The 25,925-nt window shown below is 39.5% G+C and overlaps 1 protein-coding gene across 4 annotated transcripts in view; it reads left to right on the top strand.

Annotated features, from left to right (window-relative positions):
• Nucleotides 1-25,925, top strand: part of LOC127429035 (stromal interaction molecule 1-like) — a 60,083-nt gene that overhangs the window by 12,366 nt on the left and 21,792 nt on the right. For all 4 annotated transcript variants that reach the window (XM_051677775.1, XM_051677778.1, XM_051677776.1 and 1 more), the window contains 4 exons: nucleotides 16,678-16,808; nucleotides 20,108-20,222; nucleotides 20,457-20,568; nucleotides 20,682-20,797. In XM_051677775.1, the coding sequence (XP_051533735.1) occupies nucleotides 16,678-16,808; nucleotides 20,108-20,222; nucleotides 20,457-20,568; nucleotides 20,682-20,797 (474 nt within the window). The remainder of the gene's footprint in view (nucleotides 1-16,677; nucleotides 16,809-20,107; nucleotides 20,223-20,456; nucleotides 20,569-20,681; nucleotides 20,798-25,925) is intronic.

Genomic DNA, 25,925 nt, shown 5'->3' with positions numbered 1-25,925 from the left:
GTTGTTCTCTGAGGGGATTTGAAACCTTGCCTACCCACTCACCTTCTTGTTTGGGTTTTCGTTCGAACCGCGCCTTTCCTTTCTGCCGGCGAATGTTTTGTTGTTTAGGCCTGCCGTGACCCTGGGGGTGTGTCTGGTCATCACCCCCCTGGTTCTGTTGCCTACCCTGCTGGCGGGGTGATCGGCGCCTCTGGGGTCCTGTTCTAGCATTCACCTTAACGCGAGGCATTTCATTGCTTCAAGCGCTAGGTCTGCATATGAGGCTTGGATCCCCAGGACTCTGGCATCGCCTTCGTGCCCTCGGGCAGGGCGCACGCGTGTCTCCCATGCCAGTTGCGCCTACCTGATTTCCTGCATGGTGGGGTTGCCCATTCTGCAGTGCATCATGACGTCATATCGCACGCACTCGTGGAGGCTGTGAAGGAAGAGACACTTGAAAGCTCGTTCCTCCTCCAGACCTGGTTCGTTACTTCCTTGGAAGTACGCGATTCTCAGGCGTCTGTAATACTCGCGCGGAGGCTCGTGCCTCTTCTGGGTGATGGCGAAAGCAGCTACGGTAGCGGAGGCTTCATCGATATACAGCGAATACTCCTCGCGTAGGGCTTTACACAGAGCTGAGTAGCGGTTTTGTGTACCAGTCGGTAGCGTTTCCATGAACGCATGGACACTCCTTACCGTGGTCTTCCATATGAGCTTGAGTTTTTCACACGACAGCGTAAGGCAAATCAATCAGGCAGTGCTCAATTTCCCTAAGATAATTGTCGATGTTTGAATCTCGATTACTTGGGTCAAAGTGTTCTATGTCCCTTGCGAGGGACTCGAGTTTTCGGATAATACATCTCACTAATAGGGATGCACGATACCTCTTTTTCGCTTCCGATTCCGATATCGGAAATCTCAGTATCGGCCAGTCCGATACCAGTGTTGATTTTTTTTTGCATAATCAGTTTAGAATAACATTACATTATTGTATGGAACTAATTGGGAGTACTCTTTAATATGTAAAGAAACACAAACTACTAAAAAACTTTTTTGGAACCCATTCAACTTGCATATCATTATAATGTGTAAACAAATGATAATACTAATGTATTATAATAGTAATATATAGTAATATATCTCAGTCGTGCACCTTTTGTCACAGATCCACCGGTGGCTCTCTCTCTTTCTTCGTCACGGCCATCACAGCGCTCACTCTCCCCTGAGTTCTGATTACACGCACCTGCATATCATTAGTGGCTAATCAAGTACTGCATATATACCCCGCTTTCACACTCACTCTCTGTTCTCATCGATAGTATCTCTGAGACTCCAGACCTTTCTACTATGTCAAACATACCTGTGTCTTCATTATTGCCTGCAAGTATCATAAGACTGTTGTGAGTTATCTGTTCATCGTGTCTGGACCCTCTCTGGATATTACTCACCAGCTGTTTGCCACTCTGCTCAACTGGATTTACTCACAATGTTTACATCACTTGTTTCAATCATCTGTTCAATAAACCCTGCTACTGAGTCCATATCTCTGCCTCCGTGAGTCTCTCCGTGACACCTTTAACTTTTAAACCCTCATGCTTTTATTTTGACATTCTGAACTCTCCAGGAAGTCCTGTATGTGTCTGTTTGTAGGCAAGTTCACAGTAGTTTAATTAGCTTCTTATTCAAATTCTGGTAAAAAAAAAAAGCACCTCCTGTGCCATTCTAAATGCATATTATAAGTGAACCGAACTATTGAGAATCTACATCTGAGATGTTGTTCATGAGTAGCGCTCAAATATTGCGCAATGCGTGGAGGCTAAAAATAGGCGCGCATGTGTGTGTAAGCAGAGCAGCACCATTCAATAACGTGCTGGAGCTGTGCGTGCATTTTATATATTTACTTATTAAACACAGCCTTTTGTGATTCACAGAGCTATTGCACGTCTTCAAGTGACTTTGAATAAAATGCACGAGTCATATGAACTACTTCAATTGTGTTTTAATAGTTCATTTATGTCATTTTTTGAGCTTGACCTTAATGAACATGGCTAACACACAGTATCATATCTGGATCGAGCTCGCCGGACCGATACCTGATCCGTTTAAAAACGTCAGTATCGGAGCCGATACCGATCAAGGTATCAGATCGGTGCATCCCTACTCACTAGTTGCAGGAGGTGTTGATGTTTTGTAAAGTGAAGGTCAGAGCGGGTGTGGGGTGTGAGACTGGGCCTTTCAAATTTACAGTAAAACACATTCAAGTTGTCAGCCAGTTGTTGGTTCCCTGCAGTGTTGGGGGATGGTGTCTTGCAGTTAGTAAAGTCTTTCAGGCCTCTCCACACTAATGCAGTGTCGTTAGCTGAACACTTGTTTTTCAGCTTATCAGAGTAGCTTCTTTTAGCCACACTAATTTCCTTATTCAGTGTGTTCCACGCATTCTCACATTAAATTAAACTTTCAAATGCAACAAGATGCACACAACAGGCGACGAAAACAAGACAGGACACCTGTGCGAAGGTTCGGCCACACACAAACCTGAAATCTCAGACCGAAGTGACCGAACCTCAGCACAACATGAAGACCGCTCATGACCTGGGTGTGCAGCGCAACACGAGGCGCACCCGAGAGACAGACATAAACTATTGACGCGAGTGCATGCTGCCAAGATGACATGAGCGATGCACCCACATCAATAACAGACAGAACATGGACTATGAGTGTCCGGATCCCGACACAGACCAAAACCGAACCAGACAGGAAGTCAGGATCCAGACACTATGCTCCAAACATGAAACAAGACAGACCGAAGAGCGCTCAGCAGGGAATACAACCGAAACCATGCACTCGCACAAAGACAGACAACGAAACACAAGACATGGGACAATGATGCCACGGTCCTGTCAGACATAAACCCAGACTGACAGAGTGACACAACCATGACAGTAAGATTGCGTGGCACTGGTTGACCATTACCAACTTGTAGAACTGAGGGGAAATTTCATTTTTTCTCTGATTATGACAGACTCACAGTCAATTTGAAATACTAAATGTTACCAAACTACTAAAAATTAATACTACATAATTTTTTCTAATATTGGGGTGGGGGGGAGGGTTGTATTTTCACAACTCTATGCCCCTAATTTGAGGTATTATTCATGTCCACTTTTAGAGAGACTTAAGCAAACACACACCGTAACTTTGGAGGTGCAAGTTAGGACAGACTTTCAAAAGAAAAATATAACTGCACACACACTAACAAGTTTATTTTATTACCAACATTTCGGCAACAAGCCTTTGTCAAGGTACAATTTCCTCACAATGGAGAGCAGTATAAATAGTCATTACACACAGGTGAAAGCAGTGATATCACAATGGGTGTTTAGTAATTAGCCAACAAGCCTGCCTCAACCAATTAAGACAATTGAGATATCAGGCTGATTTGTATGTCACAAGAAACATTACTTAAGCACATTTAAAACCATGAGATTCAATTAAATCCTAAAGAGCCACCACATCATATCATAAGAGAGCCCTATACACAAACCATATACATACACTGGCAGCCAAAAGTTTGGAACAATGTACAGATTTTGCTCTTATGGAAAGAAATTGGTACTTTTATTTACCAAAGTGGTGTTCAACTGATCACAAAGTATAGTCAGGACATTAATAACATGAAAAATTACTATTAAAATTTGAAGAGTTCTCATCAAAAAATCCTCCACATGCAGCAACGACAGCTTTGCAGATCCTTGGCATTCTAGCTGTCAGTTTATCCAGATACTCAGGTGACATTTCACCTCACGCTTCCTGTAGCACTTGCCATAGATGTGGCTTACAGTCTAGTTGATCCCACAAAAGCTCAATGGGGTTAAGATCCAGAACACTCTTTTCCAATTATCTGTTGTCCAATGTCTGTTTCATTGCCCACTCTAACCTTTTCTTTTTGTTTTTCTGTTTCAAAAGTGGCTTTTTCTTTGCTATTCTTCCCATAAGGCCTGCACTCCTGAGTCTTCTCTTTACTGTTGTACATGAAACCGGTGTTGAGCGGGTAGAATTCAATGAAGCTGTCAGCTGAGGACATGTGAGGCGTCTATTTCTCAAATTAGAGACTCTGATGTACTTATCCTCTTGTTTAGTGTACATCTGGCCTTCCACATCTCTTTCTGTCCTTGTTAGAGCCAGTTGTCCTTTGTCTTTGAAGACTGTTGTGTACACCTTTGCATGAAATCTTCAGTTTTTTTGGCAATTTCAAGCATTGTATAGACTTCATTCCTCAAAACAATGATTGACTGATGAGTTTCGAGAGAGAGTTTCAGCTGTTTCTTTCTTTTTTTGCCATTTTTGACCTAATATTGACCTTAAGACATGCCAGTGTATTGCATAATGTGGCAAGTCAAAAACAAACACAAAGACAATGTTAAGCTTCATTTAACGAACCAAATAGCTTTAAGCTGTGTTTGATATAATGGCAAGTGATCTTCTAGTACCAAATTAGCAATTTAGCATGATTACTCAAGGATAAGGTGTTGGGGACCTGGGTAGCTCAGCGAGTATTGATGCTGACTACCAATCCTGGAGTCACGAGTTCGAATCCAGGGTGTGCTGAGTGACTCCATCCAGGTCTCCTAAGCAACCTAATTGGCCCGGTTGCTAGGGAGGGTAGAGTCACATGGGGTAACCTCCTCGTGGTCACAATTAGCGGTTTTCGCTCTCAATGGGGCACGTGGAAAGGTGTGCGTGGATTGCGGAGAGTAGCACGAGCCTCCACATGCGTAGTCTCCGCGGTGTCATGCACAACGAGCCACGTGATAAGATGCGCAGATTGACGGTCTCAGAAGCGGAGGCAACTGAGACTTGTCCTCCGCCACCCGGATTGAGGTGAGTAACTGCACCACCATGAGGACCTACTAAGAAGTGGGAATTGGGCATTCCAAATTGGGAGAAAAAGGGAATAATAATAATAAAAAAAAAAAAGGATAAGGTGTTGGAGTGATGGCTGCTGGAAATGGGGCCTGTCTAGATTTGATTAAAAATTACTTTTATTGATGGTGCTGTTTTTTTGTTCAGTTGAATGCCACTTTGGTGAATTAAAGTACAAATTTCCTTCTGAAACAGCGAAATCTGTTCTTTATTCCAAACTTTTGGCTGCCAGTTTACATGTGTATATACATACACATATACATACATAAACACATACACTCTGTGGATCCAAAAGGCTTCTCGTTTTAGCAAGAGTTGATCCAGATCCCCAACTCTTCTTGGTAGTGACACCTTCTCAATACCTATATAACATAATGATGCAACTGGATGATTATGTTCTATAAAATGTGCTGCTAATGGGTCCTTTTATATTTTTACATTTTCTAGTACTACGATGCTCCGCAATTCATATTTTTAATTCCTTGCTTGTTTTTCCCACATATGATTTAAAAGGACACATTATAAAGTAAATCACAGCTTTTGTTTTGCAGCTTATTATACCTTTTATCGGAATAGATTTTCCAGTGTGAGGATGTTTGAATTATGCTTGTTGCCGAAACATTGGTAATAAAATAAACTTGTAAGAGAGTGTGCAGTAATATATTTTTCTTTTGAAAATGATTAATGTCCACAGCACAAATAACGAGGGATGCAAAAAATGTTAGGGTAAATCCAAATCCCAAAATCCAATATGATCTATATTAATAGAGGTTCTTGCCTCAGCGGGAGGTTTTGTTTAGCATATACACAATTTGACATCCAGTTCCACGAGAGAGATGAACACAGAGACATAAATGCCCCTCATAGGTCATGAGCGGAGGCATTAGGACTATGTCAGTCTTGCAAGGCATCCAGTTTTGATGTCCATATTCATTCAGTCTCCCATCGTATTTTGACACTAATGTGGAGTTTCCACTTAAGAGGCTGTTCCTTGACTCGTCGTGTGCATTCACCGGCAGACAAAATCAACTCAAAATTGCCTTTAGTAGGCCCGGGACTGTTCTGACTTTATACAACTGTTTTAGAGAAGGACTTAGCATCTTGATGTCTAGTGAAATGCATTCCTGAAAACATGTCTCCTTTTATAGGAAATGGTGAGGACAATTAGGTTTTCAGCATTATCTCACTTTGTGGTTAAGAGTTGCTGAGTCAATCTGGATGGAGATTGTTTTAATGGCATGCAAGAGGAAGCGGTACGTTTTTTTTTTTTTTAATTCTTTTTTTTTATTTTGGTACCTTTATTATTTCTCCCCAATGTGGCATGCCCAATTCCCAATTCGCTCTAGGTCCTTGTGGTGGCATAGTGACTCGCCTCCATCTGGGTGGCGGAGGACAAATCTCAGTTGCCTCCACATCTGAGACAGTCAATCCCCGCATTTTATCATGTGGTTTTGTTGAGCGCGTTACCGCGGAGACCTAGCGTGTGTGGTGACTCATGCTGTTCTCCGTGGCATCCACGCACAACTCGCCACGCGGCCCACCGAGAGCGAGAACCACATTATAGCGACCACGAGGAAGTTAACCCAACGTGACTCTACCCACCCTAGCAACTGGGCCAATTGGTTGCTTAGGAAGCCTGACTGGAGTCACTCAGCATGCCCTGGATTCGAACTTGCGACTCCAGGTGTGGTAGTCAGCGTCTTTACCTGCTGAGCTACCCAGGCCATGGAAAAGGTACCTTTTGAATATCAAGGAAAATCTATGTTTACCATATTTTCATTATTACACCGGTACAGTAAGCAGACATCAACATTAGATTCTCTTTGATTATATAGGCCTTTTAAAGCAATGTTCCAGGTGTCAAGCTCAATCGACAGCTTTTAAATTACAGTGTTACAGTGAGGCATTTACAATGGAAGTGAATGGGGCCAGTTCATAAACAAAAATTCACACAGTTTCTAAACTGTAGTTACAAGGCATAAATGTTATACGTGATAACATGATTTTAGTGTGATAAAATTAGGGATTTTTCGGTTTTACCGCATTTACCAGATTACAGGGTTTATGGTGTAGCATCGTCATGACAACAGAGTTGTAATATTAAAGATAACTTTACACAGATAAGATTAGTAATCAATTTTATCACACTAAAATCATGTTAATATGTATAATGTTTAGACCTACATCTTGTGGCTATACTTTTATAACTCTGTGTATAATGTTTATGGACTGGCCCCATTCACTTCAATTTTAAGCACCTTACTACAACCACATTTATTATTATTATTATTATTATTTTTAAAAGGGATGTCAAAATTATTTTTTGTGGTAATCAGCATTATGCCACAAATGCTGTCAACTGAACTTGTATTGAACCTGCAACATTCCTTTAAAATTTTAGTGTACTTATGTGGTAGTGAGCATTCTACCTGTTCTGTATTTGATTGGACACATTGCCTTTGAGATCCACAACAAAACATATGGGAAGCATTTTATAAAGCTGATTGGCTTATTCATTTTGCAGTCCTAACTTTGCTTGATTATATGGTTAGTTGCATTTTTATTATTTGCATTTTTAGCATTGATTTTTTTTCCCTGCTGCTGTCTGCAACTCTATTCTGAACAGACCTGCAAACCTCCAGTTGAGAACCACCACTATATACACTGCCTGGCCAAAAAAAAAATTGCATACTCTTGATATTTCATTTGACCGCCTTTAGCTTTGATTACAGTGTGCATTCGTTGTGGCATTGTTTCGCAACTTTTGCAACGTTACAACATTTATTTCCATCCAGAGTTGCATAAATTTTTGGCTGAGATCTTGTTTTGATGACGGGAGAGTCAAACTACTCCGTAAAGTCTTCTCCAGCACATCGCAAAGACTCTCAATGGGGTTAAGGTCAGGACTCTGTGGTGGCCAATTCATGTGTGAAAATTATTCCTCATGCTCACTGAACCCCTCTTTCACAATTTTAGCCCAATGAATCTTGGCATTGTCGTCCTGGAATATGCCCGTGCTGTCAGGGAAGAAAAAATCCATTGATGGGATAACCTGGTCATTCAGTACATTCAGGTAGTCAGCTGACCTTGCTGAGCCTAGACCTGACCAATTGAAGCAACCCCAGATCATAACACTGTCTCCAGAGGCTTGTACAGTGGGCACTATGTATGACGGGTGCATCACTTCATGTGCTTCCCTTCTTACCCTGATGCGCCCATCGCTTGGGAATATCTGGACTCATCAGACCACATGACCTTTTTTCATTGTTCCACAGTCAATGGAATGCTTCCTATCAAATTGAAGTCGTTTTTTTCCGATTAGCCTCACTAACAAGTGGCTTTCTTGTGGCCACACAGCTGTTTAGTCCCAATCCTGTAAGTTCTCGTCACACTGTGCATGTGGAAATGCTCTTACTTTCACTGTTAAACATAGCCTTGAGTTCTACTGTTGATTTTTTACAATGTGACTTCAAGTGTTTTGGTGATCTCCGATCACGATCATTCAAGATTTTTTTTCAATCACATTTCTTCTGCAAAGCTGACGGTTCACCACTATCCTTCCAGGTTTTAATGTGTTGGACAGTTCTTAACCCAATTCCAGTGATTTCAGCAATCTCCTTAGTTGTTTTCTTTGCTTGATGCAGGCCAATAATTTGCCCCTTCTTAAACACGGGATACATCTTCCAACATGGTTGTTTAAGAACTGAGACGCTGCACACTGCATCTGTTAGGGTTAAAAGAATTGTTGCTAGCTGAAACATATTAATCACTGCAGTAATGATCCAGTCATAGGCTGTTAAGTATCTGCTTATTTAAATCCAAACGGCAACCTTTTTTTTTTTTTTTTTTTGCCAGGCAATGTATTACGCATGTGGCCTATTATTGTGACATTTATACCATTCTTCAAAAGGCTGTTTGCCTTTTTTTATCATAAGGATGAGTAAATATACATCCATCACAAGCGAGTGGAGTTGTTCCAACTCCAGAACATTCAGATCTGTGCTAATATTTACCGAAGAAGTCTTAAGCCATGCCTCAGCTCTAGTTAAACAAATGCAGTGTTGTTTCTCTGCTATTGTTATAGTCAAACTCACACTCAGTCATACATTTTTATTTTATTTAATCTAATCTGGCAATAAATTTGATCAGAGTGGCTTAATGTAAGCTAAATGGAAATGTGTGTTGATTAGTGGTTTACTGAAATGGGTTTTTCAGGCCAATGCTTGTATCTAGAGGGCAGGCTGGGCGTTGTCTGATATAATGCAGATAAATATTTGATATGATACCAGTATTTCCTGTGCACGAGTTCTGCAGAAACTAGTCGACTATTAAAAACACTGGTAACACTACAATAAGGTTCCATTCATTAACATTACTTAAATCATTAGGTATCATGAACTAACAATAAACTATATATTTTTACAGATTTTTTTTTTATGCTAGTTAATAAAAATACAATTGTTCATTGTTAGTTCATAGTGCATTTAATATTGTTAACATATATAACATTTGATTTTAAAAATGGATTAGTATATGTTGAAATTAACATTAACTAAGATTAATAAATTCTGTAAAATTTTTGTTTATTGTTAGTTCATGTTAACTAATGCTGTTAACTAATGTTAACAAATGGAACCTTATTGTAAAGTGTTGCCAAACACTGCTCAAATATCGCAAAGGCAAAGCTGAAATATACTGTACTTTTTCTCTTAATCTGAAGTTGCAATTGAGTTCACTGGGGGTTGTTGTGGGTATGTGTTGTTGATGTGTTGGTTAAGAGATGATGGCATGTACTTTCAGGCAAAGTGAAGTGTGGCAGTACTTGCAGTATTTTGATTCTTATTGAATTATACCCCATTGGTATTCAGATCTTGTAAGAATCATGCATACCAATAGATCCACTTTTGTGGTGGAAAGAAAATGATAAGCGGTACGACAAACTCGGAAGCTTATAAGACCAGTATGTATGTAAATTATGAAATCTCTGAACACCAGCAGATCGCATTTTCTAAAAATCCAACTTTCACCAATTGTTTTCTGAATATGAACATGTAAAACAAAAAAACGTGAAAGCCCTTACAAAGACTTAGGGGCGATTTCACTTAACAATTTTTGCACGTGTTATTTCGGCACAAAAAGCTGCGTCTTATTCACTAACCACCAGCAATATAGTTTAAGCTGGTGCAGTCAACGCTGATTGCGTCTTTAGTTTTTAAATTTAGTCATTGTCATTCCTTTCCGCGCAAACACGCCTCCTTTCTATGTAAATTAGACTCATTATAGAATGTGCTTCATTAATAAAAATGGCCTGGCACAATTTACAATGTGCTATTAACGGCAGATGAAAGCAGGCTGTTAAATTAATTGTATTTAAAAGTGCTTTTGTTTTTACAGTAATTCATCAAATAATGATCAAATGATGGACAAGAGTGTTATAACCTGGCATATATCCATATGCAGATGTAGACAAGTGCATGTTTAGGATGTTTAATAGATAATTCAGATAGGGGTGGTTCTAGGGTCAGTGGATATTCGGGCTGGGCCCAGACCACTGTGGATAAATATGTGGCCATCCTTTGATGAAATATTGGAATTTAATACACTTTATAGTAAAAGTTTAAATGTTAATGAATTAGTTTATATGTAGTAAATCTTTAAATATTTCTAAAACTAATACTAAAAGGTCCCACTAATTTTTGTCTCAGCTTCATATGCGCTCAAAGATAAGAAATTGCATGCTTTTTAACACTATGTTCTTAAAAAAGTGATAAAAAAAAAGACACTATATTGCCCCTTTCGGCTTTCCATAGTTCGACACACATTATGTACAACTGACATAAAGAAACCTATTATTTGTCAGGTGGTTTAAACTGAAAATAGGCTAAAATAGGTTATTATAAGGAAATAAATTGTTGCAAGATTTGCCAAAATTTGCGAGGTTCACGGCAAATGTCCTAGCTTGTGACTTAAAGTTAGCAAATACCTAGAGCACATCTGTATTTATTACTATTTGTTTTCAGGGTTATATATCTATATTTTTGGTACATACTGCATCTGGATGGACCAACTCAACACAGTTGGAAATATCTCACCAAAACAGGAATATGGACCAGACACTTGAACACACATACATGAGTGCCAGTAAGACTGAATTGAGTCTGTATTTGGTGTTATCGATACTGTAGAAAGACAAGTATCATTAATTTATATATACTTAATATTAAAATATATTGTTAGAATATTAAAATATAATATGTTTTAGTATCAACTTCATACCGAAGCACTGGTGACATCATTACAAGATGATAAAAATATTCAAGGCATTATGCAAAACATTTGCGCAACCCATGGATTCAGGTGTCTGGATCACAGTGATGCTGTACAGTCCCGGCGGGGTATGTCAGATTGCGATGGAATGCTTCATCCTTTTCTATATGGTGCTCAGAATAACCCTTTAAGGTCGTAATTGCACATGCAAATTGTGTTCAACAGCGATTTTGTGGACGCGTTTTCGCTGTTGCCTGATCTGCATAATTCCATTAGTGAATCGGGGGCTAAACCAGCGCAGACACCGCATGCAATTTAACGAGCGCAATTCATTCTTAGTGTATTACCGTAACGCCATCACTTTTTTGCTCACATATTTTAATGTTAAAAGGGTTTTATTTTTAATTCAGTAACCGCTCTGACTGATTCAGTGAGTTCATTCAATGAAGGATTCATCAGATTGATTCAAACTGATAATTTGTCAGCTAATGGGTCGTTTGGATTGCTTCATTAAATTAACTGGATCATATGCTTGTAAGTCATTTGCTTGTGAGTGCTCTGTATTTTTGGCTTTGAGTGCAACTAATGAACACAACACAATAGAAAGACGTGTTGTTTTGGCTTTATTTTGTGGTACACACTTAGTTTTTATCTCATCACATACAAACTGCAAGCTCACAACTAGCAGCATTGGGTATTTCTACATACAACTGCTGAAATTTAATTACACAGTGTTACATTGAAGCATATCAGAAATTGTGTATTAATAATTGGCAAGGTTTTTGGTAGATTTTGGAAACGACTTGAGGGGAAACTGACTGTGAATCAGCCAAGGGGATACAATGTTGATCTCGCACCGAATACCAGAATCCACTATCACAGAAACATATTTTATTGGATTGTGCTGGATTTATTTCTTTTAGGAAATTATTTTACTCAGCAAACACTTTTGTAGAGATTTTTAACAAAGTCAACACTGAATCAGGTTTAAAGTTCTTATCGAAAATAAATGTTAAAGGTTTTTTTTTTTAATCACTCTACCTTTTAATATATTTTGACTTGTTTTTCGCCATGAAAATAGTCTTAGAAGCTGGCATGGTGTAAAATCACTAATTAACTAACTAACAATGTTTATCTCAAATTATTGGCCTTCAAATTTTGCTGTAGCATAGTTGTTGGCATCTCTCTAAGATGGGGGTGGGGTATCTGATCATGACCCTTGTGTGGCTTCATCCAGCTGGGCCATAGCAAGATATTAAAGGGTCTTTTGTAAAACAGTTCTGTTAATCCTCAAGGCTCCGCGAACACTGACGCTCTCTCAGATATTGTTTTTTTTTTGGGGGGGGGGGGGGGATTTTTCCCCTTTTTCTCCCAATTTGGAATGCCCAATTCCCAATGTGCTCTAAGTCCTCGTGGTCGCATAGTGATTCGCCTCAGTCCGGGTTGCGGAGGACGAATCCCAGTTGCCTCTGCGTCTGAGACAGTCAACTCGCGCATCTTATCACGTGGCTTGTTGAGCGCGTTGCCACGGAGACATAGCGCGTGTGGAGGCTTCACGCCATCCACCGCGGCAACCACGCTCAATTCACCATGCGCCCCACCGAGAACAAACCACATTATAGCGACCACGAGGAGGTTACCCCATGTGACTCTACCCTCCCTAGCAACTGGGCCAATTTGGTTGCTTAGGAGACCTGGCTGGAGTCACTCAGCACGCCCTTGATTCGAACTAGCGAACTAACAAACTCCAGGGGTGGTAGCCAGCGTATTTTACCACTGAGCTACCCAGGCCCCTCTCTCAGATATTTTTAAAGGTCTCTGCCAGCCAGTAAAGTAGACTAAACATCCCTCATTTCATGTACTTCATCTCTTCTCCTGATCCTAGGCCTCTCTGTTTTCCTTCCTTCTTTATCTACCAAGATACGCTCGGGTCAGAGCAACAGGAAAAGAAATGAAGGAAATTGATCCTCTTCTGTAGGCTTTTATCAAATGCTAACAGTTGCCTGCACCATCTGAAGTAAGCTTAAAACTCATTCTGGCTGTTAACTGTGTCAGACCAACATTAAGGGGCAATGATAACCATACTTGTATATTCCCACTTGTTCAAAAACCCTTTAGAACACAAAAGTAGATGTTAGACAGAATTTTTGCCTCAGTCACCATTCAGTTTCATTGTATGGAACAAGATGCAATGAAAGTCAGTGGTGACTGAGGCTAACATCCTTCAACATCTCCTTTTTTGTTCATCATAAGAAAACAGACAAACTGGTTTGGAGCTACATGAGGGTAGTAAATAATTGTAATTTTTCAGTGATAGTAATATTATATCCAGATGGAAAACACAGCTGTCTCACCATTACACACACAAAAGATAGATTCAATCACTTTAGTGAATCGGATGAAAGGAATATGCATCCAGGGAATTCAAGGATCATATGTTAGGAAATGCCTGAAGCCCTCAATATTTTCTCTCTGCTTTGTTTTTCCTGTATGTTTCTCTGCTGTTCCTGTTCCAAACTAATATGCCTGGCCTAAACAAGCTCTTTTGGTATGGCATTAAATTTGCTGGTAGCAGGATGAGATGATACATGTTACAGTTTGTTTTCCAGTACTGGTGAGCACAGGTTAGTTAAAAAGCTTGATGTAGTGTCAACATTTGCAAACAGTTCTCTCTTGTCACAATGTTTTCTCAGTAACACAGCGACTCTCTGAGTGGTGCTAAAGGGTGTATATTTTTATTTAATTTTTTTGAAGAGTGCTGGTTTTGGCATGTGTGTTATTGGATTTTCATACACTATTGTTTCCGTTGCTTACAGGCAGCCAAAACAAAAGTAGCTGTGCAGATCTCACAACGTGTTAAATTTTTCTGTGTATCAAAACAGAAAGATCACAGTACAGTCCTGGAATAGAAACACAAGCATCTTTAATTATATTATCCTAGTATTGCAATGTTTGCTGACCCCAGTTAAATAAAGCCTGGCATCTAATCACAGTGACAGCATCAAAATGAATACCTGCACCATAATCAAGTCTATAACTTGAGACAAAGGTTAAATCTGGGACATCCACCCTCATGCACCCCCCCCCAATTCGCTGTCATATTACAGCAATATCCACAACACCTTAGCAGCTGTGCTGTGTCTCAGTCTATAAATAGTTTAAAAAGTCACTCAGTGGCTCTCATGGACTACATTTCCGACTGTATGAGCATCACCCTCAGACTGAGCTCTCCTGTTATAATGGGCTCTAACACTGGGCCCTTACAAAGGCACCGCTGTTGGCCCCATTTTAGATTGGCAATCCAGGGGTTTCTCTTGTCTCAATCAGGAATGTAAAGTACAGGATCTGCTGAAGGGGGTGATGAACTTGTAAGTTTAGTAAGAGGTCAGCTGTGCTGTAAATCGCAAAGTGATGAACCTGTTACACCTGTTACCTGTTTGATTACTGAACTCTTTTCTCAGGTATGGTTAGTGTTCACTTACGTATTCGGTGTGCTGTCCATAATGGAGGGGCTCGAGCACAGGACTGGGCTTAAGCTCTAAGGACCCCAAACCTCCCCTCTTATGTCAAGACAGTCTTGAAATTTTAGGCATTATGAAATATTAAGGTGGAGTTGGGGAGGTTGAGGGATGTCGAAAGAATTGTCACCAGTGGTGCAAGGGAAGCAGCTGCTTAAATAACCTTGGGATAAAATTGGTGGGCCTAGATGAACAAGCTCCTTCCTAACTTACGTTTGAAACTTTAAAAAGGGTTTTTGCTGTGATATAAACTGCGGTCCTTTCATTTTTATTGAAATGACTCAGTCAAAATGAATGTGTAATGGCAGATTAGGCATTTCACTGAGAGGACTGAAACATGATTCAAGTCATTGTCATTTCAAGGTCATTTGTGTTTGAATAGGCCTTTTATTGTTCCTGGCATTTATGTGCTCTTGAGGAAGGCTTTTAACTTGGTTTATATTCAGGAGAGTCTGAGGCTTTTCTGTGCAATTATAATAAATGAAGGGGCCAAGTTTATTTTTGTGTGTAATTCAGGGCCAGATCTAGGAGGGTGCTTGGATGGGCTTTGCCCTCCCCCCTCCCCAAGCGCTAGTGAAGCGAAGGATCAAATTGTATCATCATGACCTTAACCCTAAAAACTGATTTATACTTCTGCGTCAAACCTACGCCATAGCCTGACGTGCACCCCTTCAAAAGTGTAACTGTGTATTGCGTCAACGCAGACCACAACAGCTGTGATTGGTCCGCTGTGATAGCAGAGACTGCCCCCCAGCATAACAAGAAATTATCTAAAGTAGCATCGCTTTTTCTCCAAGATTATTTTATTTATGCATCGTATGTATCCACTGGTCAGTGATCGTGGTGCATTTTATTTTGACTCGTTTTGTTTTTTGTGAGCATCTGCTGTTGTTATATTCTGTTTATTTCATGAAGAAGCCAAAACATAACAAAAGCCACATCTGTTTACAACTCTGTGCTTTTTATCAGATCTTTTATGCTATATATATCTGGTATGTAAGTGAAACAATACTTTTGGTATTGTAATCATTACCTTTCTGATCTGTACAATGTTTTGAACGTATGTTTGACAGTACAGTGTACAGAAAATAATCATATTTCATAAATTGTGAAAACGGAACACTTCTAATTTGTCAGCAGATTAAAAAAGCATCTGTTGAGTGTTGGTTATTTTGCCTAAATGCATTGTAAAGATACTATGCTTTAAAATGACACCCATTGTGTGTTCGTCAAGCAAGCAGTTATTTATTAATTTGACCAATTGTTTTCAGCACGGAGCATCAAAGTATGCTACAATATTTATTTATTATTTAAGCAACTCAAAAGCAAGCATACAGTCTATGCCTGATTTATTGTCTCTCCATGACTGGCAACATGTATAATAAATAATATGTACCTAAATACTACATACTTTGAACATGTTTTTAATGCTTCAATAATTTAATAAATACCTCGAATCCACACATTGCATAGCCTTTGTTTATGAAACTTAACAGTTATTTCAGAAATTAAGGCATTTTCTCTCAATACAATAGCATTTTGGCTGTGTACTCACAAAACGACGCAGAACTATAAATGCAAACAACCACGTGGGCCAATACTGATCAATACTTCGCTGATCATTTGCTTAGGCTTTGGTTTTAGCATAATACTATGTAGTGCATTGAAATCATTTTTGTGGTTCCATCTGATTTAGGATAATGCCTATGAAGGCAGTTGCCTTTGTAGGCAGTGAGGCAGCTTACTACACCAAAAAAAGGTTTCCTTAAAATGTGCTTCATGTGGTAATATCTAAATAAATGGTTTTCTTCAAGTCATTGTTTAAAAAATTGTTTAAGGGTTAGATTAGGTAGAAATAGCTCCTTAAGTTAACTGTTACAGGTTACCACTTGTGTAGGATGTGTAGGTTACAGTGTAGGTTTTGGAACAGACACATTGCGTATTGGCATTGCTGTTTCATATATCTGACTGTGTTTTTTCTCCTCTCCAGAACTATGTGGTATCGATGAGCTTCTTTGCCATGATGAGAATGCTCTGCTGAGTTTTGAGGCCATCCGGAGCATTCACAAAGACATGGACGATGATGCAGATGGCAGTGTGGATGTGACAGAAACGGATGAGGTAAGGCGGGTGGTTTTGTGGTCTGTAGTGTTGAAAGATTGATGTTGCAGCAGTGTATGATGCCCTGTATAATAAGCAAGTGCTAATGGAGCTTTTCCACTGCTCAGTACAGCTCTACTCAACTCTGCTCGCTTTTTGGGAAATTTCCACTGTGGATAGTACCTGGTACCTGGTACTTTTTTTAGTACCACCTCGCTCGAGGTTCCAAGCGAGTCGAGCCGATACTAAATGTGACGTCAAAACCCTGCAGATCACTGATTGGTCAGAGAGAATCGTCACTACCAGCGTCACTGGATTTGCGACATGGGACATCAACCCGCTAGTTTTAAAGTTAGCAACAGCGACAGCAATATCATTTGTTAACGCGACTTTCGAATTGTAAAAAGAAATGGCTGTGCGCAAAACCATGCCGTGGTCAATAAACGAGGTGCAGACGTTCCTCTCGTTAGCGACGAAACAAAGTCTTTCAGGAAGTGTCTCAGCTGTTGGCTGCACACGGCTACCACCGGACCTACCAACAGTGTAGGGAAAAGTAAAATTTTTTTTTAAAGTGACTACAGAACCATCAAGGACCACAACAGCCGGAGTGGTTCAAACAGTAAGAACAAAAAGTGGAAGTGGTTCGACCAAGTGGACACTATCTATGGCAATAGACCGGCGAGCAATGGGAGGGAGAGTGTCCTGGACTCAGCGTTGTTGGAGTCCACAATGGAGGATGGTATGTTTTTTACGTTAACTCTATATTTTGCTTGGAAAGCTTCACTTTATTTAGTTGACCAGCTACTGGAAAGCTTGCTTCTAAAAACAACCAGGCAAAATCACCATGCAACAACTGCTTTATGCATCACAATGAGCTAGTAGCTAACAGCTAGCGGTCATGTTATTGTTTATGGTCAGTAATGTTTGTGTCGCGTTTAAGATGATGTCACGGCAGTAGAGGCGGCGCAACTATGACGATCAGCCTATAATCCCACCCACGTTGAGGCAGCACTACACTGCAGTGGAAAGCAAGCTCAGAAAAGAAAAATGAGCAGAGTCGAGTCGAACCGTAACATGTAGTGGAAAAGTGCCATAAAAAGTGTACTTGCTTGAAAGGGCACATATAGAGTGAACCTGTTAACAACACAAAATAAAGAAGCACTAAATGAAAAGTTCACCCAAAATAAAAAACTCTTATTTATTCATCCACGTGTCGTTAAAACCCGTATGGATTTCTATGGAATAAAGAAAGTCATATGGGTTTGGAACGACATGAGGGTGAATAAGTACAAAATTTTCATTGGTTCAGTTAACCATTCCTTTAATGTGCAATATTTCTGCTGTGCTGTGAGATAAAAACAATATTGGCACTGTTCAGTGAATTGTTCCCTTAGTATTCTTTTTGAATCGCACATAGCCAGTGGCCAGGGATTCCTTTTTCATGAGAATTCCACAGCTGAGCATTCTGTACTTCAATAAACAGCATTACTGCTGCCTGCCCTGAACACAGCCTGACCAAGGCCATGCATAGTCCTGTGAGTGTAACTTTAACCATACTTAGTATTGATCTGGTGTATCAAGAGGCAGTTTGGTTCAGTGAAACGGACAGAATTTACATAGGTTGCCAGAGACTCTACAGTATGACTGCTCACCAGAGACCGATTTTACAGTTTGAATATTTCGACTGAATCTCACAGAATTTGGCCACACAAGACTACCTGTCATGGTTTCAGGCATTTCATCTGCCCATATCTGTGTCTTTAACTCTGGTGCTATTCAGCTGATAAACCACAGAGCAGGTGTGTTTATCTCTACTTACGCTTTGAAGATTCTCTCTTACTACTACTAAAATAAAACCGAGTTTGTTGAGTGTTGTGTGTGCGTGTGAATGTGTGTGTTTATGTTTATTGTGGCTGTTGCATGAGAATGTTTTAAGTTTGAACTCCTGCCATATTTTGAATTATGCAAATAGACAGTGCTTTAAAAAGAAACTCTTAGAAACACAAATAATCAAGTCTAAACATATGTCTGACTCATCCACAAAAATGTGGATGCTTTGATTGAAATGAAAAGCATTGTAAAGTAAAAGATATGCTTTGATTTGTGGCTTGAATTTCATGGTGCTGGATTTTCCTTATGCACATTTAAAGTTGTTGATGAGGCCTTGATGCAAAAGCATAATAGTTTCATAACAGTGTGCTAGCTTAAATTCCATTATTCTTAAATGCACGTAGAGCAACTAAGCAAAGGAATCACAAATTACATTAGGACTGATTATAAATGAAACTTCATGATCAGAGTCAAAAGAGATGGACTGTCAAAGCATTCAGTGATTCTGGTAAGAAGTAGACCGATATATCGGTTTACCGATGAATCTGTGCCGATAGTTGCTTTTTGGAACTATCGGTTATGAGCAAACATCTATGCCGATACTTCTATTTTTATTCATCCGTGTTCATCTGTTGCCAGCACTGGAGGATTCTACAGTTAGAACGGCTTGATTCTACAGTATAATTGTGGCCTCTAGAGGTGAAATAAAAAAAATCATGTGGGATCGGCTGTATCTGATGAAGTGCCAGGTGGCTCAAAACGTCACCAAGGTCGGAATATATTACATTTCTATTTTTGGAGCTGTGGTGTGCCAACTTTTTCTTGTGAAGGGATTGGCTGTATCTACATCTTTCATCACTGAAAATATTAATATATATTTTTATCCTCACTTCAATGCATATTTTGTTATTTTTAATAGATAATCAAGTGTTCTAAATTGAAGCGAGGGCATGCAAAGCAAAATGAGACTATATGGAAATGTGCCCCGTCTGCACATTTCACCTCATCTGGTGAAATATATAGTCTATAAAAGCTTAATTTGGTAAATACGTAATTATAGAGCATAGCAACAGAGCCAAGTCTCCATCATTTCAAAATAATAGTCCCTTCTGTATTTTGGGCTTGTTTATAGTTAAAAGTCCAACGTTATGCACCAAAACTTCATTTTTTTCTGTTTTTTATCAGGATTTTTGTTGAACATTAAATTGCATCCGGGATTTTATTCATTTTGGACTCTTGTGGCCGTAAATGTCTGTGCCTGTCATAGTAAGGATAAAACATTTCTTTAAATCGATTTTAAAAACTTTCATCCGATTAATCGGTTATCGGCCTCTTCCACTACCTTAGTTATTGGTATGCGCAAAATCCACTATCGTCGATCTCTAATTCTGGTTTGAGAAACCTAACGAAGAACCACTTAACAGTGACCTTACATTCACATTTTGCTAAAAGTATACATGTTAAAATTCAGTCTTTGTTTCCTCAAATAGTTCCTGAGGGAGGACTTGAAATATCATGACCCCAAAGCAAAACACAACAACTTCCATAAGATAGATCTGCTGATCACAGTAGAGGACATGTGGAATTCCTGGAAGGCGTCTGAAGGTTTGCATACAAACTCAGCTGGCTAATTATTTTAAAAGCTATGTATTTCAAAATCATCTCTGAAAGGTGACATTATAACAGGTAGGTCAATTTAGAGGTACTGTATATTAAACAAAAAGTATCAAGGAACAATCCCACCCCCAAGAAAAAATAAATCCATATATTGGTGAAATCAATATATCATTTAATAAATTTGTTGGTTACGTTATACGTGATGACTGTTTTTGTCTGAAGTGTATAATTGGACAGTAGAGGAAGCCGAGTTGTGGCTCATCAGCTGTGTGGATTTACCGCAGTATGCTGATTCCTTCAGGAAAAACGGCATCAGTGGCAAAGCTCTACCAAGGTAAGAATGCTTAAAATTAGTGTGTCTGTTGCCTTCATATAGTAGTTCAATTGTTAGACTGAAATGTTCATTGATCAAAGTCATGGAGTCACGATGTCTCAATCCCTACACAGACTTGCAGTGAAAAACACCACCCTGCTTCTGACCGTGCTGAAGATACTGGACCGCAGTCATGCAAAGAAACTGCATCTGAAGGCTCTGGACACAGTCCTCTTTGGACCTCCACTAAGTGAGTAGTAGGTCTTGAACTACTACTCAGTTTTACTAGTCGTCCAGAAAAATAGTCAACTAGTCTACAGGTCAGTGTTTACCAAATGTAACTGACTCACCATGTGATGTGCCGCATATGTGGTCTTTACTGTTTTTGCCAAGTCCAATGCTGTATTGATAGTGAGTGTTTAAGTGGAGAGAATGTCTGAAAAGCTAAGATGATGTGGGTAAGAGTTGTCATAAGCGGTGCAAAAAACAGTCATGTCCCACCCCTGTTGTGTTTCCTGTTTTAGAGGTTTTCGAAAACTCCAAGCATGGAAATGTTCAACAAGGCTTGCTTAACAAGTTTTTCTGTATTGATGCTTTCAAAGGATTTTCTGGACAAAGTCCAGACTGCAACATTCATTGCTTGTTATGTACTGAAATCAAGGAAAGGTTGACACTGTTTTTTTTTTTCCTACATCTTAAAAAAGCCAGGCATATTGGAGTACAAGAGCCAGACAGAGGTATTCTCATTACTGTCTGTTGTTACAGCATGATACTCAAGGACAGTGTTGTATAAAGTATCCATTCATCATACTTAAGTAAAAGTAAATATACCTTCATGGAAATTGACTCAAGTAAAAGTTAAATTAGCTCATGAGAAAAATACTTAAGTAAAAGTATTAAAGTAACTGATATTAAATTTACTTAAGTATCAAAAGTACAAGTAAATCGCATAAATTACATTTACAGTTAAACCCACGGCAACGTATTTGATTGGAGGTGCTCATCAATTATTCGCCCTCATGCCATCCCAGATGTGTATGAATTTCTTCTGAATAACACAAAGTTTTTTAGAAGAATATCTCAGCTTTGTAGGCCAATTCAATGCAAGTGAATGGTGGCCAGAACTTTGAAGCCCCAAAAAGCACATTATGGGAACATAAGTGAACCATATGACTCCAGTGGTTTAATCCATGTCTTCTGAAGATCTTTGGTTTTGGATGAGAACAAACCAAACTGTAACTCATTTTCACTGTACATCTTTGGTCTGGCTACCATTCGCTTACATGGAATTGACACAGAATGGAGATATTCTTCTAAAAATATTTTTTTGTTTGTGTTATGCAGAAGAAATAAAGTCGTACACATCTGGGATGGGATGGGATGAGGATGAGAAAATTATGAGAACATTTTCTTTTTTGGGGGGGGGGTGAACTTTCATTTAATGGTATGTTCAAGTCACATTAGAATTATCATATTTACAAGATGAGTGAAAATGAACAGCACCACAAAGTCTTAAATCCAGTGAGATTTTCTTGGAGTGCCAATTTTCTGAGATGGGGGCATGCCAATTTAAGAAGCATGGAAAGACTCAGGCAAATTGGTTAGTTTAGATTGATTGCATATTTGTCCATTTGATAAAGAATAAAGCTTGCCAAAAGATACGACTCATATAGCTAGTTTATTTGAGATGGCAGGCTTGTGCAAAAAAAACATCACTATATGTGGCCACACAAGAATGATCAAACGAACAAACTTAAAACAGCATAGCAACAACCAGACAACCACCTAGAACACCTTAGCAACTGCAGAGCAATGTGCTAAAAATACATTAAACAACTGAGCAACAGCATAGTAACAACCTGGCAACCGCTTACTGTAGCAATACACTAAAACACACAGCAGATCACCATGAAAACTGCAAAGCGTACCTGAGAAACCATCCAGAACCCCCTAGTAACTACTGTAGCATCAGAGTGCTGAAAAGCAAAGAGAACAATTTAGCAACCACCAAAAACACTCTAGTTTTGCTTAGGCAAGCACATTTCGCATCATCTTCATAAAATATAAAAATAAATATTGTTAGACATTTTCATGAGCACTGGTAATTATTCATTCACATCTCACCTTGGTTAAATGTAAAAGGTAAAAACATTTGATCGACTTTTATATGAACAGGTCTCCTGAAAAGGCAGGAGACTGAAAGCACATAACTTCATAATTATTTCACAGCTTTAATAATATATAAGCCTAAACTTATCAAATTAATTTGTCAAAAAACAGATTTAAAATTACATGAGCAGTTTCATGCCTTCTACAGCGAAGACAACGGAACACACGTTCTGGCGCGCGCTTCGCTTGTGATTTTGATTCAGAATCGTGATTCGCCAAATATTTGTTAATTTGTTTTTTATCCCCTTTTCTCCCAATTTGGAATGCCCAATTCCCACTACTTAGTAGGTCCTCGTGGTGGTGCGGTTACCTCAATCCGGGTGATGGAGGACAAGTCTCAGTTGCCTCCACTTCTGAGACAGTCAATCCACACATCTTATCTCGTGGCTCGTTGTGCAGGACACCGCGGAGACTCCGCATGTGGAGGCTCATGCTACTCTCCTTTGATCCACGCACAACCTACCATGCGCCCCATTGAGAGCGAGAACCACTAATTGTGACCACGAGGAGGTTACCCCATGTGACTCTACCCTCCCTAGTAACCGGGCTAATTTGGTTGCTTTGGAGACCTGGCTGGAGTCACTCAGCACACCCTGGATTCGAACTCTCGACTTCAGGGGAGGTAGCCAGCACTGAGTTACCCAGGCCCCCATGATTCACAAAATGAATCATTCAGACCACTTTTTGAATCTTTTTTTATCAGTTCTTTCAGGAATCAGACATGATTATCGCCGAACTGCATGCATTTTTGCACGTACAGCTATGTTATTTTTTGTGGTGAGTTTTTCGCAAAAGTAACAAAAGTGTCTGGAGTAATTTATCAGAGTAAAATTATAAATTTTCTCTTCAAAATGTAGTGAAGTAAAAGTTCAAAGAAATATTTATACTCAAGTAAAGTACAAATATTTATATATAAACAAAACTGTACTTAAGTACACTAATGAAGTATTTGTACTTTGTTACTATACACCTCTGCTCAAGTACAGCTGCTTAAACAGAGAAGAGGGGAGAAAAATGTTGTCAGTAAATAGGTGAGAGAGATGAAGAGAGGAAGATTGGCAGAGGTGGGGGACTCTTCTTACATGACTCGAGTTGAGACAAGGACTTGTGACTTGCTTGATTCAATGCAGAAAAATGGCTTGACTTGACATTGACTTGAGGGCCAATGACTCAAGACTGAACTTGAAGTGGATTACTTGAATTTTTCCCTGTTATGTGCTTTTATGACTAGTAATAAAATGTTATTTAAAAATATATATATTATAGCCAAACTGAGGAATGCCGTGAGGCCAGAACGTTTGTATCCCCTGACTTGTGAGAAATAAAATAATATGACAAAATAGAAAAAAGGGAGTGCCGATAATTTTTCTATTGAGATAGATAAAAAAGAAACAAGAAGACAATTTAACCTAGTGCATCTTTTTTATTTTAACCATCTTTACATGGCTTCACTCTCTTTCTGTCACTGTCGTGCATGATTATAATGCTCAAAAAAAGTAGAACAAAAAGCACCAAAAAAACTGGCTTGCCAATTACACTTGAATTAAATGTGTAGCACATATGTGACATTTTGAGCTGAATTCTCAGGTTTTTTTTAGTGGAGTACCTGTTTTATCTGAGCTCTGGGTGTGCATGCATCTCATCTGTGTCACCTCATGTTGATATCAGGCACACTGAAGAAGTTCTGTCAAGTTCTTGTGTGTTAAGTTAAATGTTGCAAAGTAGTTTACTGAGGGAACCTTATTTCGTTTTGTTCACTGCTCTGCAATGTGTATAAATGACAGTAAACCTCACTTTGTTTGGCTAGTCCTTGATAAAAAGCAGCTGGCACTGTCTGTGGTCTGTGGCACTGCCGAAGCAACTGGTTGGGTGATGCTTCTAGTGGGCTGTCAATTGATGCAGTTGGTTGGTGACAGTCTGAAACTTAGTCTGTTATAGTGACCAATAAAGATATTTTCTATCGCAGCCTCAATTCACAAAATCTTGTCAAACCTGATCTTCTGTAAAAGCAACACATTTAAGGAAGCTCAATTGACAGCATTTGTACAGGGGGCCTGGGTAGCTCAGTGGTAAAGACGCTGGCTACCACCCCTGGAGTTCGCTAGTTCGAATCCCAGGGCGTGCTGAGTGACTCCAGCCAGCCAGGTCTCCTAAGCAACCAATTGGCCCGGTTGCTAGGGAGAGTAGTCACATGGGGTAACCTCCTCGTGATCGCTATAATGTGGTTCGTTCTCGGTGGGGTGTGTGGTAAGTTGAACGTGGATGCCGCGGTGGGTGGCGTGAAGCAACCGGGCCAATTTGTCTCCGTGGCAACGCGCTCAACAAGCCACGTGATAAGATGTGCAGGTTGACGATCTCAGACGTGGAGGCAACTGGGATTCGTCCTCCGCCACCCGGACTGAGGCAAATCACTACGTGACCACGAGGACTTAAAAGCACATTGGGAATTGGCCATTCCAAATTGAAAAAAAATAAATAAATTGACAGCATTTGTGGCATAATATTTATTACCACACAAATGTATTTCAACTTGTCCCTCCTTTTCTTTAAAAAGAGCATAAGTCTGTGTTACATTAACACGGTAAACCCTGTAATCCCACAATAACGACTATTTAAACAACATTACAGCTCAAATAATACATGTTTTAACAGAAGAATTAATGTAAGTGATTTTATAAAATTAGAAACTTTACATTTATGTCTTTAAACCCTCCAAAAATTGGACCTATTTACTTCCATTGTAAGTGCCACACTGTAACCTTGATTTTTGCTGCTTCTTTTTTTGCTGCTGCTGCTTTTTTTTTTTTTTTTTTTTTTTTTTTTTTTTTACTTAAAAGGAGGAAATTGTTGAAATTTGTTGAAATACATTGGTATTTGGCATAATGTTGATTGGTAATCAACATTATGCCAAAACTGCTGCCAATTGAGCTTTACTTGTTTAAAAGTGGGAATACTCCTTTAATGAATGTGGTGAGCAGAGCAGAGCCGAGCGACATCTGGGCAAAGCAAGGCCGGGAAGATAAGTGGCAAATGACTTCCACCTCCTTATGGAGGAAGTTGGGACCAGCTTGACAAACACACAGACATTTAATGACACTTTTTAGTGTATAAAGAAACCATAAAGACAGTCAGACACGTGGACAAGCTTCGTACATCTCTCTCCCGTCTGCTGCTGTCTCTTCTCCTTAAATACTCCCGCCTCCCCTCGC

Source organism: Myxocyprinus asiaticus, chromosome 38 (genome assembly GCF_019703515.2).
Source record: "Myxocyprinus asiaticus isolate MX2 ecotype Aquarium Trade chromosome 38, UBuf_Myxa_2, whole genome shotgun sequence".
Taxonomy (NCBI): Eukaryota; Metazoa; Chordata; class Actinopteri; order Cypriniformes; family Catostomidae; genus Myxocyprinus; species Myxocyprinus asiaticus.
This window is presented reverse-complemented; position numbering and strand designations above follow the sequence as displayed.